The sequence below is a fragment of the Danio aesculapii genome, chromosome 10, assembly GCF_903798145.1.
Source record: "Danio aesculapii chromosome 10, fDanAes4.1, whole genome shotgun sequence".
NCBI classification, from domain to species: domain Eukaryota; kingdom Metazoa; phylum Chordata; class Actinopteri; order Cypriniformes; family Danionidae; genus Danio; species Danio aesculapii.
In genome coordinates, this window is record NC_079444.1 from 36,227,607 (window position 1) to 36,243,023 (window position 15,417).

Below are 15,417 nucleotides of genomic sequence, written 5' to 3' on the forward strand. Positions count from 1 at the left end.
TATTTTTAGTTGCAGCGAGCACAATACACCAAGAAAGAGTTTTTCCTTCAAACCATTGTACATTCTTTTACAGGATTTTTTTTATTTATTTGTTTTACAATTATTGGTTTAGTTTTATTTTACATTAAAAACATAAAATAAAACAAAGTGTTGTTAATTCTGTTCAATTTCATTTTATTTTTTCATAACAAAAAGAAAAAAAAAAACACTACAAAAAGTACCGATAAGAGAACCATTAAAGTACAGAACCGATAAGTGGTATCCATAAAAGTAGTAATACTCTTAAAACCTTAACAATACCCATCTCTAATGATGAGTGGCATAAAATGGAATTAAAATGACAATAATATCGTTTATCATAATATATTTTTGTGCAATAAATTGTAGAACAAAAAACAGATATCATGACAGGCCTATTATCTACTTACCTTTTTAACCTAAATAAAAAGGAAACTGGAACAGTACCTGGGAGGGCTCGGAGTTATAGTGGTTTGCTGGTAGTTTGACGCCGGACTTCCATGCATGGAATTCTGAGGCATCTTATACGGTGGTATCATTGGCTGTTGCATTAAACCTTTAAAGCATCAAACAAAGAGGAAATCATGGTTTAAAATGTGGTAAATGATAAGTGCATCTTTGCCATGATGTCTTACATTAGTTTTAACAAATAGAACAAAAAAATCCACAAAGATTAAACACTAACCATACTTAATAACACACACTACCATTCAAATGTTTGAGGTAAGTAGTTGTACTATTAATGTGCATTATTAATACATTTGCAGAATGCATTAATTTGATTAAAACCAACAGTAAAGACATTCCTAATATTACAAAAATATATATTTTAAATTAATGCAGCTCTTTTTGGCTTTCTGCATTAAAATTATAGTATTTCTGCCAAAGATGTTAGGTATCGCAACTGCTTCCAAAATTTAATAAAAAAATACCAACAAAACACCATATTTGAATTATTTATGTGTAAAATCATTTGAAACTGAAGTTTAGAGGAATGATGCTTACAATTCAGCTTTGCATTACAAAAATAAATTGCACTCTTAATTATTTTAATTAAGTAAACAGTTATTTCAAATATTTAAATTATTTAGCTGTTTTACAGAATGTTGAGATCAAATAAAAGCAGACTTGGTGAGAAGACGACTAGGGCTGTGCGATTAATTGAAATCTTATTGAAATTTTGACATGCGCCATTTCTTAATCTCAATTTTCCTGCAGTATGCTGTTTGAACCAATCATAACACAGTGCGCCTAAACAGAGCATGAAAACAGGAGACCTGCATATACAGAGACGATGAGTTCAGCACAGGAGGATTTAGTGCGAAAAAAAAGTCAACATCTGTGGTGTGGGATCACTTTGGATACAGGAAGGCTAATGTATGGCAGAACCAGGTAATTTGAAAGTCAGTCATATATTGCACCTATAAGTGTGTGGAAAGCGTGAGCGCATTGCTTCCTTCAGCATTTTCAATGTGCTTTGCGGTAGCGCCTTTGTCTCAGAGGATGAAAAACTAACAAAACATTGCTGCTGTTCCGATACAAGTTTTATGTATGGAGAGAATTAAAAAGCACTTGGTGTTCCAGTGTGTTTGTCTGAGGTATCTGAAATGTGTATATTCATACAAATATGAAGCTGAGTTTGATACGTGACTCTAGGTGCGGCACTCTGAAAACGTACCTTTAAAGTTTGTCTGAAAAGAGATGTTTTTTTAGCTGGGTGCACCTGGATGTGGCAAACAGGTAACTGTGCATGGAATCTACGCGCCTTCATTGCACACAAAAGACGCAATATGAGAATGGCCTATTTCACGGCAGCGTCCCAAAGAGGTCTATGGTCAATGCATGACAAAACAAATCCGTGAACACATACGCAACTACTTCTGAAATTTGGTCAAGCAGAACATCAGAGCCTTACTTGAGTTTGACTGCGTGCGCGCACACACACACACACACACATTTGTTTTGCCATTGGGCTGTACTAGACACAAAATTTGTTACAGCTTTACTAGGTGATTTTTATTTTATTTTATGCCTGTTTTAGAGACATGTTACAGGTCTTTAATAAAGATCTAATTGTTTTTCTTTTGAAATGTTTCAGATTCACATTGTAAACACAGATTCAGTCTGTTTATGACAAAATCATGATTAAAATCGAGATCGCAATATTGTTCAAGTAAATCATGATAGTTTTCTTTAGCCCATATCGCACAGCCCTAAAGAAGACTCCTTTAAAAACATTTTTGTTTGACCATGAACATTTGAACAGAAGTGCATGCATAAAACCGAAATGCTAAAAGATTGCATTATGGTAGCTTAAAAGTATCAGAATTGTATAAATCTGAAATTGTAAATCAATGTCACTATTAATCAACTCTAACTACAGTCTGTAAATTCAAAAAAAGAAGAAATGGGATTTTTAATTCAGGGAGCTCAAGCAGAGGCCACAGAGTAAAAGCATGCCCAGACTAAACAGCTTTATTTCTGCAGTTTTCCTTACCGCCCTGAACCCCGTATCGGGTGGGCGTACTTTTCTCCCTGAAGACATTGGGGTTCCTGGACAGCACCGTCTGTAGCAGTAGAGGCACATCTCCTTCCGGGTCATCACTGCCCAAGTTGTCCTTCAGCTCTCTAAACACAGAACAGCAAAGAGGGAGTGAGATATGATGCACGATATTAAGGGGGAAATATATGACATTGCAATATTAATTGTTTTTTTGCAATATGAACACAATTTCACCAATTTCACTAGCACTATTTTGAAAGAATCAATAATTTTAGATTGATTTGAGTGATTGGAGCATAAAAATTAATAAATAGTCTGACCATATTTGCTATTTTCATGAGAAACATTCTGGCCAGGAATTCCATATTTGGTTTTCCTGCTTGAATAACTTCTGAAGTTTGTACTTCAAAGTAGTTTGACAAATAATGTGCAGACATTGTACATTATTCAACCGATTATGAGAATGTTGGATCTACAGAGAACAGTCAATACATTGCAATTATGCGTACATGTTAAATGTTTTCGCTCATTCAATTACACTGAGCTGATTGATCATTGTATGACGAGAGGAAGTCAGAGGTATAAGAAGCTGTCTACTCTATTACAGCTATCATACAATGACTATGCTTACATGGACATCAATAATCGAATGTTGCCTTAATCTGAATAAGACAATAATAGGAGTAAGGTGTTTACATGAGTTGCTTTTTAAATGTTCTACGTTAGAGTGCGGTCCCCCCGCCCACCGAATTGATTGACAGCTGCACGTATTAAAATGTCCCGGTAGTCACGTGTATAATTATATCAACAAGAGAGGACGAGCGCAAAGCAGCCGGGAATAAAAGGTCTGTTCAGTTCGCTAGGATCATCAATCATCATCAAACGTGATCAAGAGTGAGTTTCACATGTTTAAAATGTTTTAAAACAGTGCATGTGTGTAATGAATTACACGCGATTTAGCTTAGCTTTACTTCATCAGCACAGCCGCGTCTCAGAACAATTATAAAGGAAGACGCTTCAGTCCCGGTTTGTGGACGTTAAATCAGGTTTATTTTGTACATTAATATAAGATATATCCATACAGCAGTGGAGATTAACCTGTATCCTGTCACATTTGCGTGCAAAAAGTGCAAAGCTAAACGGGCGCTCTGTCTGTCTGTCTGTCTGTCTGTCTGTTGTGTGGTGTGTCTACTGCAGTGTGTGTACGTGCGCGTGAACTTTGTGTGACCCTGCCATGCAACTGCACAATAAATACTAATTGGTAAAGTTCTTACTGTAGTATTTCTCACACAAACACTACGTGAGATCTGCTTCCTTTAAGTCTGTCTGTTGTCTGACGCAGCCGCAGAGGAGATTAAGGCACGCAGAAAGGCAAGTAGAAACGGTGGGCGGGGAGGACTAGCCTTAAAGGAGCAGTACACCAAAACGGCCACCCAGTGAAAAAATGTATAAATAGGAATTTAATAAAAGGTATAATAAAAACCTGCTGGGTGTTTTGAGCTGAAACTTTACACACACTTTCTGGAGACACAAAAGACTTATTTTAAATCTGGAAAAAGGGCTAACCTAGGTGCCCTTTAATACACTACAGCAAAGCTTTTGTAGAAAATCAGTATTTTCTTTTAATAAATACATAAAGAAACAGATAAACACACCTTGCATATTACATAAATGCATATAAAGAAAAGTATTCTTTAATAAAAAGAAAGTATTTTTAAGTATTTTTATATGCAAAATGATAGAACAGAAAATAGACTAGAACGTGAATTTATTTATATATTTATTAAAAGACATAGAAAAAAAATAGATTACAAAAAATTCAAAACTTTTTTTAATCGCCATTATTAAACCTTTTACCTTTCATGATCAAACTAATGAGTTTTTACCAATTCATTTGATGGATTCATTTTTAATTCAGTGAGTAACCTTGCCAATAACTAATCACGTTTTGTTTTCAATTCAGAATCATGATCTTATTATTTGATACAGAAATTCCATGATTGTCATGTATCCTGAATGGTGCAGTTCTAGCTACTGCTGCACTGAGAACAGAAGTGTGTGTTGTATAAGTGAGACTCACACTCGCGGTCGGCCTCCTGCATTCGGGAATCCTCCTCTTGTAGATACGTCTGCAGGTTCTTCAGCACTGAATCTTCAGATTCACTGATGTCTTCCTGTCGGCCAAGAGGGTGTTGTAGAGGTTTTTCACCTCTGTAACAAACATGAGTCCTGGGTCCTGGATGAACAGAAACCCTAGAGAAGCAAGAGATCATGGTTTTATTTATTCTGAATGCAGACAAGAATTTCAGTGTTTATGGAGAGCAGATGCAGATGCAGATGTTTACCTAGACCAATGATGGCTTTGGTTTGCACCTCCTCATCATCGTTCTTAGTGAAATACAGCAGCAGCTCCAGGACTTTGTCCTTTATGACCACCTGAAAGAGAAGACGAGAATTCATCTCATGATAACATTAGCTGAGGACATTTTTACAACATTTTAGGGTGATGTTTTTGCCATTTAAAGAGGAGCGAAAGTGCAGGACACTTTGGGATTTGGGTGGGTGTTTTAAAACAGACAAATACACTTTATAATATGTAAACATGTCCATCCTGCATGTTTTATTTAAACACAAAGCTCTGTGCGTTCTTACAGTGACACCATCTGCTTTTCACTTTTGATAGCAGGTGTCACTGTTAATGTGAGGTGTCACTTTAAATGGCGTGTACAGAAGCTGATCTGGGATCAGTTATCATGTGGAGCGCGTCCGTCAGTTACATCGGTCAGCACTCATACATGCATTCACTGATTCTGAGGTTGCATATGAAGATGATCGACGCACAGCTTTAATGCAAAGAAGTGAATGCAGACATTTTTATATTAACTTCAGCGTGCTTTCAAGATTAAAAATATATGAGAAATACGGGAAAATACTTAATGATAGGATGATAGCGGGATAGATAGTAAAATACGGGAGAATCTCTGTAAAAACTGGAGGTTTACATGGAGTGTACAAAGGAGCTGCTGAAACAGTTCTACACCTCCATCGTTGAATCAGTCATCTGCACATCAATAACCTGTCTGGTTTAGCTCAGCTACTAATACGACCTCCAAAGACTATGTCGAAAAGTTCGGACTGCTGAGCGAATCACTGGTACAACCCTTCCTACTCCCCAAGAACTGTACTAATCCAGAGCGAGCAGAAGGGCTGCCAAAAATCACTCTGGACCACTTCACACCCAGCACACTGCCCTCTTTGAACTTTTTACCTTCTGGTCGACGCTACAGAGCACTGCGCAACCAGAACAGCCCGACACAGAAACAGTTTCTTTCCTCAGGCAATCCATCTCATGAACACTTGATGACAATAATTGTGGAACCAACATCACTACTTGCTATACACTTTTAATACACATATACACTTATTTAACAACACACTTTACATGCCAATTTGCACATAACAGCTGCTATAAAAACAGCTATATAACGTTGTATATAGTAATAAACCACGTACATACACTTGTCAATTTGTATATTTGCATTCACTTCTTACTTGTATTTTTTTAAATATATTTATTATCCGTTTTTGTCCTGTCTCTGTAATCCTGTTGCACTGTAGAAGCTCTGTCACGAAAACAAATTCCTCGTATGTGTGAACATACCTGGCAATAAAGCTCTTTCTGATTCTAATGTATGAAGTGAACAGGAAGTGTTTGTGGAACAGTTTTGCGAGGGAACGCAAAGCATCTTTGGGAGGTAATGTAAAAACTTTTCCTATCACTAGTTTTTTTTCCCCACTCAGTTTTTTATCCACAATCACATCCCTACCGGGTCTCCGTACAACAGCATAAAACAGAGATTCTACAGGTTTTAGGAGGGCAAATGAAAGACTTTTTAAAGACCAACTAACGACAATTTAAGAAATAATCATTTTTGAAAGGAAACAGCACAGCAATGTGTATAGAACTATGTAAGCACATGTGTCAATTACAAGGCCCGCGGGCCATTGTGGCCCGTCAAAACATTTAATCAGGCCCGACAACAAGTTTTGATAACAAAATTCAAGTGGCCCGTGCTCGCTTTAATTATTAGGTCTGGGACCATTACAATATTGAGACGCAGGTGGTGTTGTTGCACTTCACCCTGCTCTCTAATTTAGACGTTAACATATTGTTACGCTAAATGTAAACAAGGCAAAATATTTCTGGGACTAGCACAATAGCAAAAAAACACAAAGTGGACAGAGAATATCGACAATTTCAACCAAGGTGGAAAACTAAATATGTATTCAAATATTTATTCATATATTACAAGTCCTTTAAAGAAAAATAATCGAAATAATACAATTTCTTCCCATTTATTTTTATATAGGCTACCATTTATCTATAATAGCCCACTAATAAATATATTGCTTTAATTTTTTCCTCTGAAATCCAAAGTGCAGTTGTCGGCATCGACAGTTGGCATGGGACCCATTTCATGATTAGGTTGTCTTTTAAAAGCTAAAAACTAAAGTTTAGTAATACAATATCAGAAGCCATCTGTTGCTGTTACAATGTGGTATATCAGTGTTGCCTTTTTGTTTTATTATCAGTTTTTCTGAATATTAAATTGTTTTTAAAGTAAACTACTGTTCTATGCTAGCCTACTGTACTGTTTTATGCTTATATTGGTTAGAGACCTTCATGTTTTGATAGAGATAAAAGCTGCTGTGACACAAATGTGGTCCAAATTAAAATTAAATGTAAAACCTTGCTATTTTGATAAATGTGGTTTAATGAAGTGTAAGAGATGTTAAAGTTGTTAATACACTTTTATTTTCTCCAATAATTAATTTTAAAAAATGTGTATGTACGGCCCCTGACTTTACTCACAACCCTTACCAAGTTTAGATTTGACACCCCTGATGTATAGTGTCTACGAAGCACACGAAGAGTTGTTTTTATAGTAACATTTCAAAGAATTTACAGACAATCAAAATGATTCGATACACTAGATAGCACCACCGCCACTAAATTGTGCAGTGCATGAATTGTGGAATTCAAAAGCGAATGTCACCATTGGTATATTGGTGACGGCTCCCTAACGTAACACATTATAGGGCTAAACATTTTCATTGTATTACATACACAGTGCATCCCAAAACAGGTAAATCTGAAATAAGATACAATCCTGAATGCAGCAATATTGCTCTCAATCTCGTTCTCAAGCATGGTGAACACTAAAGGCGCAAATTATAAAGACAAAACTTGCTTCTCTGATTTATGACCCGTTTAAAGGCTTGATTAATGGAAAAGTTGATTAAGTAACTTTAAGATTTGCAAAAACTGTACAAAATATTAATCTATTAACATAAAAAACATGTGATTAGTAATATCATCATAATACATATTTAAATTAATACAATAAACTTAAGAGTTTATTTGTTATATTGGACCATTTTCTAAACATAATAGTTTTTTAGGATAAAGACAACCAAAAATGACAAGTGTTGTGAAATTATCTGAAGAAAAAAAAAAAAAAAAAAGATTTATAAGTCATATACAAGTACTGACCACATGTTCGACAGCCATCTTGGATTAAAGCATAATATTTCCTACAATTAAAAACCCAAAAGCCACATCCCATGATTGAGGGTCTGACCTTATTACTGCCTTTGAACTCCTCCTGGTCGAAGTCGAAATGTCTGCACAGCGCGCCGACGGTGAAGAGTGAGCGGAGCAGTGCAGGTTTATTCGAGACCAGGACGGTGCTGTTGGGGTCTTCCTGATGCTGCATCTTCAGCTTGCTCAGAGCTCCTGCATATCCAAGAAGAAGAATATTCAAGTGATTAACAGTCTGAGAAATCCCAGATCAGTGCAAACGAATCCAAACAAGACTTTACTCACCATAGTAGCGGTTGAAACAAGACCAGACAAACTTGTAGTTATGGGTGACCCTATTGACGACTGCGCCAAGACAACTCACACAGTGCTGCACAACCTGAGGAACATAAAGATGATTGCATTATGGGAACGCTTGAGCCTTTTCTCTGCATGTTTTGGGAGAACGTATAGATTTAATTTGGATAACCCCTTTCTTTATTAGGGCTTGCCCAAATTATCAGCCCCAGTTGATCTGGATGAAGTTATATGCATTGTGTGTTTGTGTGTGTGTGCATTCTTGCATTTAAATGGTGATAAACAGTGAACACTGTTTAAAATGGTTCTGGGTTTATAATTTAGATTTATTACACGGCTGTCTGGAATACTTGATTCTGATTGGTCAGTTGCGACATTCCAAGGCATGTTATTTCAAGATGATACGTTCACATCCATATGTTTACATCCTTATTCTTATTTACATGCTTATTTGTCACGTGCCGTTTTTGACTGTCTTCTGAATAAATATTATGTCTGTTAGTCTATGCTCTATTTAACGGTTTTTGTTTCTGACAGCTATGCTTTTTTTTATGTTTGGCGCCATCTTGTGACTGAATAATGCGCAGGTTAGTGTATACTCCATCGGCTGTTTCTGTTTCTGTCAGCTTTGCGTTTTTGACTGTTTGGCGCCATCTTGTGACTGAATAATGCTCAAGCTAGTGTATACTCCATCAGCTGTTTTCGTTTCTGTCAGCTTTGCTTTTGACTGTTTGGCGCCATCTTGTGACTGAATAATGCTCAAGCTAGTGTATACTCCATCAGTTGATTTTGTTTCTGTCAGATTTGTGTTTTTGACTGTTTGGCGCCATCTAGAGTCTGAATATTGTTCAGGTTGGTGTATACTCCATCAGCTGTTTTTATTTCTGTCAGCTTTGTGTTTTTAACAGTTTGGTGCCATCTTGTGACTGAATAATGCTCAAGTTAGTGTATATTCCATCAGCTGTTTGGTGCCATCTTGTGACTGAATAATACTCAAGTTAGTGTATATTCCATCAGCTGTTTGGTGCCATCTTGTGACTGAATAATGCGCAGGTTAGCGCATACTCCATCAGCTATATTCGTTTCCTTCATCTTTGCATTTAACTTAAGTTTCAGAAAAATGTTTTGTGTCTAATTTTGAGTCTAATTGTTATGTGTTTTAGCAAGTAGCTGTGTAATAAACAGATATAATTTTGGTTAAAATTATCAAAAATGCCGGTAGGTGGCAACTTTTTAAAAAAAGACTGGCAGGTGTTAAGAGTTAAGAGGCTATATCTTTATCTATCATGTGCTTTTTCAATTAAAAACTTTGCAAATTATTTACATTAAAGGACAGCTTTGTTACAAAATGCAAATAAAATATCTATTTCATTTGAAAAAAGTAAATAAAATGAAATAAAAAGAGGGTTTGCTTTGGCCTAAGCTGTTGTTAAACCTGTCCCCAGATCTGCTGAATCTGGCACTTCAACTGACCGTCATGCCATATTTGATGATGAGTTTCATCAGGTCTTCTTCGATAGTGGTGAGGAAGCTTTCACTCGGATGGTCCATCAAAGGAACAACAAGCTCCAGGATTTTCGCCACATTACAGATCACCATAAAATCACTCTGAGTCTGCAAAACACAAGAAACACAGAGCGCACCATCACTCTCTGGCCTCTAGATGGCAGCACAACACCATTTAAAAGGGGCCTATTATACACCTTTTAACAAGATGTAAAATAAGTCTCTGATGTCCCTAGAGTGTGTATGTGAAGTTTCAGCTCAAATTACTATACAAATAATGTTTTATAACTCTTTATAACTGCCTCTTTTAGGCTTTGATCCTAATTGTGCCATTTTGGTGACTGCCACTTAAAATTCAAATGACACTGCGTTATTTTCAAAGAGGGTGGAGCTACAAATGTGTCAGCATAGTGGCAGATTCAAAAACAACATTAACATCCTATGCTAATGAGGGAGAGACTGCCACTATGGGCAGGGCTTTCCCCCTCTGATGACACGTCCAAAGGGAGAATGTCAATCAAATTGATTTAATTAATTTATTTTTACCATTAGAAGCTGGTTATATTCACAGACTGTTGCCACACAACTGTGTTTAAACCCGTTATAAACATTATTTTTGCATAATTGGTCCTATTTAAATCAGTAGGGTTTTTCAAAAGCAATACTCACGTTACACTTTGTGGTCAGGTACGGCTGCATAGTCATGGCATGTTTCACCATCAGATGCGGTCGGATTTTGCTGAACAGGTATAGCGTGGTGATACAAGCCACTAGGCAATTAGACGTCAACCCCTTATTCTCACAGTCTGCAAAACAAAAAGACAACAAATCTCAGGGAAAGTTCAGCTAAGGTAAATCCTCAGCTTCATAACTGAATGCAGACCGTACCAGCGAGAGACTCCTCATATTTCAGAATGTGCTCCACGAGACTGTCCACCAGCTGAGTACAAGCCTTCCTGGCCGGTTTGTAAGAGGCGTCCTCTTCTGATTTCCACAGCTGACAACAGAGATTAAATCAATGATTAGTCTTTCTGAAAAAAAGTACATTGCTTTACACATTTCTTAAAAGTAAAAGTGTGATTGTGTTTACATAATCTAACCAAAATTTCACAGCCAAAGCAGTCATTTAAACGGATAGTTCACACAAAAATTAAAATGTACTCATACTTTACTTGTTTCAAACCTTTATGAGTTTAATTATTCCATTGAATTTTAAATGAGATATTTTGAAGAAAGCTGAAAACCTGCAACCATTGAGTCCATGGTAAGAAAAACAAATATGGAAGTCAATGGTCACGTTTCTAACATTTTTCAAAATATCTTCTTTTGTGCTCAACAGAAGAAAGAAACTCATAAACGTTTGAAACAAGTAAAGAGTGAGTAAATTATGACAGAATTAAAATTTTTGCGTGAACTATATCTTTTAATAGGAACCAGCAGATTCTATATAAATATGCATTAATTCCTACTACATTATTTGTGATTAGGGATGCACCGATTAAAGATTTTGGTTTTACGATTATAGTCTGAGAAATAATCATCGGTATCACGATTATTATGCATTCATTAATTTCATAACATTACTAGTTTAGAAAAATCACATAAAAACTCCTTTTATTTTAAAATGTTATTTATTACTGCTAAATAATACAGCACAAAATAATGATAAAAAACAAACAATAGTCTATTTCTCTCTTTGGACTTAAAAAGAAGTGATGTTTTTTATTTATTTTAAACATAAGTAATAATTTTACACTGAAAATAAATGACAGAACAATCTATAAATAAATAAATAAAAATAAGAATAAATAACCAAGCAGTATTTGTCTAATATAAATCAAAGCAACATATTAGCTAAGTATTTAAATGAGCTGTTGTTATAATCTGTGTTTATACATACATAACTATTTTAATATCTTGTAATAATCCAACACATATATTGTTTACATTGCACTGAAAGCCGCTACAGCGTGAGATGTTTTCAACTGGGTGTACCTAGAAGGATAACGCTTGCTTGTCACTCACTACTGGCCCGTTTCCACTGAGTGGTACGGTACCGGTCGGTAAGGGTCAACTTTATCAGGCTTGGGTTTCCACTGCCAAAAGGGTACCAATGGTACCAATGAGGGTACCGTCATTATGAGTTCATAATAGTTTAAAAGGTGATGATAATAATTAAACATGGCAGTTTTGTTCATGTTTTTTACGTTGCTGAAAAAATTATTTGCTCCATGTTTTTTTGGGCTTCTCCTTTGTTTTTTCACACTTCACTCATGTCTGTTTCTGAAAGTATCAGACGTCAGAAGCATTTCCATAATCATGCGCACATTATTATCATCAGCTCCAGAAGATTGTTATTTCTAACATAGACACGCACACGAGCTCTCTTGAGAAAGTGAAACCGCTCATGCTTTAGATGGATGGCCTTGTCAACAACAATGGGGCACAGGGTAGATTCTGTTCTTCTTCTTGGCTTTGTGGCTGTTCATCAAGACGACGACAAGGTTTGTTTGAGCTCGGGTCGACCATGGCTCATTATTATATGTATATATTTTTACGGTGTAATGTCCTGGCTGTGTATTTAAAAATGGAGCTTCCTTTGTTTTCATTCTCCTCCTTGGGCACGAGCTAGTGACGTATCTCTGTAAACCAATAGCATTCAGCTGCGCATCTGGCCCCGCCTTTTGGTACCCCTTTGTTATGCTAGGTACCCTTCCAAAAGGGTACCCAAAAAGTGGTATAGTATGATTAGTTTTTTGGTATCTTTTGACAGTGGAAATGGCGGTAAAAGCATACCGAACCGTACCTCTCAGTGGAAAGGAAATGGGCCATACATGTGCGTGCAAGTTCCCAGTTCAGTGCTGGATTCGGTTAAAATCTCCTCAAAGGAGCAGCTCACAACCTGTAAGTGTTTTTATTTGTTAAAATTGATCATGACATGTACAGTGTCTATCATTAACGGTATGTTGTAGCAAAGATGTAAACAACAGGAAATGCTGTTTGGCACCGCAAACGATTTAGCAACAAATTTATATTTATCAGTCAAACCGCTGTAAACACACACACTCTTCACCAGAGCGTGCAGCGTCTCTCTACGCGTGTGCGACTGTGCATTGTTTCTCTATAGGCAGCTTTTCCTGCGTTCCACATCTCAGATAATGAACTCGCAAAAGATATGTGAACGATTCATATTACTTACACATGCATATTCCGAATATATGTGAAAGACGTCGTGTAACACGTTGAGTTAAAAAATAAATACAGGAGAGCTCGCCTAACTCGTGTAGCAGCAGAAAAATAAATCAAGGCTCACACAGGTCGCATCCCACATCTAGTGATTTATTCTTCTGTCAACAGTGTCACTACAGAAAATAACTTAATCCCAGCATCAGAGAAAAATAAATATCGGTCCCACGCACATGCGCTTCTCGTGTTACACACGTCTACACACTGTTGACACACACAATGATGATCTCTCTTAAAGGAGCCGCACCTCATTTTCACTCGTTACAGACAGTTGTCAGATTTTATTTTTGAGAGAAGGCATGAGGTTGACTGACTGTTTACACAGCACAAAAAAACGCATGCTTGTGTGGGTGTGACGTGGATCCATGAATCAAAGCACATAATGATAGATGACCAATCAGAGTCACTTGAGGGCGGGCCTTTCGGAGGAACTAGGGAATATGACAGTCGTTTTCATGTTAGCTGAGTAGCTGTATATAATCAAAGTAAGATATATAGAAAAAGAACGTGATTTCCTTCAAGTGAAACATGAGCACACATTGCTTTGCATCTTATAAACACAACCAAGCCTTAAAATTACATTCTGGACCACCCCTTTAAATTATAATAGCTCCTTATAGAAAAGAGCAGAGGAATGGATTTGAATGGAAGACAACATGAGAATTCGGTATCTCTGAATTGAATTGAGCCTGTCAAGTATGGTTTTACCCATACTAAAAATTGGTCCTCTGCTTTTAATCCATCTAAGTGCACACACATATACATATATTGAATGAGGAGTGAAAGCACACACACCTCAGCTGGGTATCAAAGATGGAGAGAGTGTGGTTCATTCACTCCCCCCATCTCCAATTCCTGCCAGGACCGGGAATCAAACCAGCAACCTTTGGGTTACAAGCCCGACTCAGAAACCATTAGGTCACAGCCGCCCCAAAAGCTGTTATATTTTCAGTTACTGATTCACATAATCTCTAAATTAAACTAAAAACTACCTAACATTGGAACAACGAATCTGAATTGTCCCATTAATGGGCAACTTACATTCTGAAGCAGCTGCTCGAACCAGTCGTAACCGGAATCCCTGCAGGCAGCGACCTGAGAGACAATAATTTACGTCAGCGGGACATATTGTGTTCTTAAACTTAATGTATTACAACACACGTTTTGGGGTTCTCAGATGAGTTTGCAGGTCCTTACCACGTCTGTGATGTTGAGAATCTTGCGTGTCATGGCCTCTTTATCGTGATTGGGTGTAGGAGTGAACCAGAGCTTCTGAAAGGTTTCATTCACCAATTTCTGAACAAGAGAGCAAAATAGATTTCTTAGTTATACAGGGCAATATTATATATTTTTATAAAGCAAAAAATATATAAATGTTGAATAGCATCATTGATATACAATTGAAATCAAAAACTTTTTAAAGAATTTATATTTCAGTCGATATTTGTCCTGTTTCACATTTTTTCTGAGCAAAATTTTTTTTGACTAAAACATTTTTACCAATAGGTTCCTATTACCAAAATATTAATATAACAATAGTTTAGAAACCAAAATATTGTCAAGTATATTGAGAACAATAATTATTTGATGACATATTAAAAGACTTTAAGAATATATATATATTTTTAAATTATCATTTTAAACTTGGCACTGAAACATAAAAGACAAATTATTTAAAGGTGCAGTGTGTGAGTTTGACACTCAGTGGATGAACTAGGTATTGCACTACTGGTTCAAAACACACGCAAGCGCAGGTTGCCAGATTGATGACACCAACAGCAGTGTGCCTGACTATTGAGGCAAAAGGCTGATTTAAAGTCGTGTTCTAAATAAAAGCAACGGCACGCGATAGAAGGAATATTTTCCATATTAAAAGAAGTTTCTGTCCTAACCAACACCTCGAGTTGATATTTTAGAAATGGCTTCTATTTCTTGCAGCTGAACAACAGCATAAACTGACAATGATCACCTCAGGTACACCTCATGTGCTTTACTCGGTGTTAAATGCTAATAATGTGAGTGTGAATGCCATTTTACATGACATGTATTGCCATATACTGAAAGCAGCAGCAGATTGTACACCTCAGATCTTCAAAATAAAACAAACCCTTTGAAATTGAACTTCAGAACAGTGACTCAGTGCATGCCAACACATATCAGTAATTCAGCATCTACATTTAATAACGTTAAAGAAGTTTAATATGTCTTAATTTGATTATAAACCTTACCATTTTGTTATAGTACA

General features: G+C 36.4%; 2 protein-coding genes across 2 annotated transcripts in view; both read right to left on the bottom strand.

Annotated features, from left to right (window-relative positions):
• nipblb (NIPBL cohesin loading factor b) overlaps positions 1-3,160 on the bottom strand; it is a 62,503-nt gene extending 59,343 nt beyond the window's left edge. The window contains 3 exon segments of the mRNA XM_056466466.1: positions 466-574; positions 2,516-2,646; positions 3,153-3,160. Coding sequence (XP_056322441.1) covers positions 466-574; positions 2,516-2,646; positions 3,153-3,160 — 248 coding nt within the window.
• Positions 3,161-4,548: 1,388 nt separating this feature from the next.
• Positions 4,549-15,417, bottom strand: part of LOC130235935 (nipped-B-like protein B) — a 57,163-nt gene continuing 46,294 nt past the window's right edge. Inside the window, 10 exon segments of the mRNA XM_056466467.1 lie at positions 4,549-4,667; positions 4,670-4,774; positions 4,867-4,957; positions 8,164-8,318; positions 8,409-8,502; positions 9,894-10,034; positions 10,596-10,732; positions 10,815-10,923; positions 14,214-14,267; positions 14,370-14,468. Of these exon segments, the coding sequence (XP_056322442.1) occupies positions 4,549-4,667; positions 4,670-4,774; positions 4,867-4,957; positions 8,164-8,318; positions 8,409-8,502; positions 9,894-10,034; positions 10,596-10,732; positions 10,815-10,923; positions 14,214-14,267; positions 14,370-14,468 (1,104 nt within the window).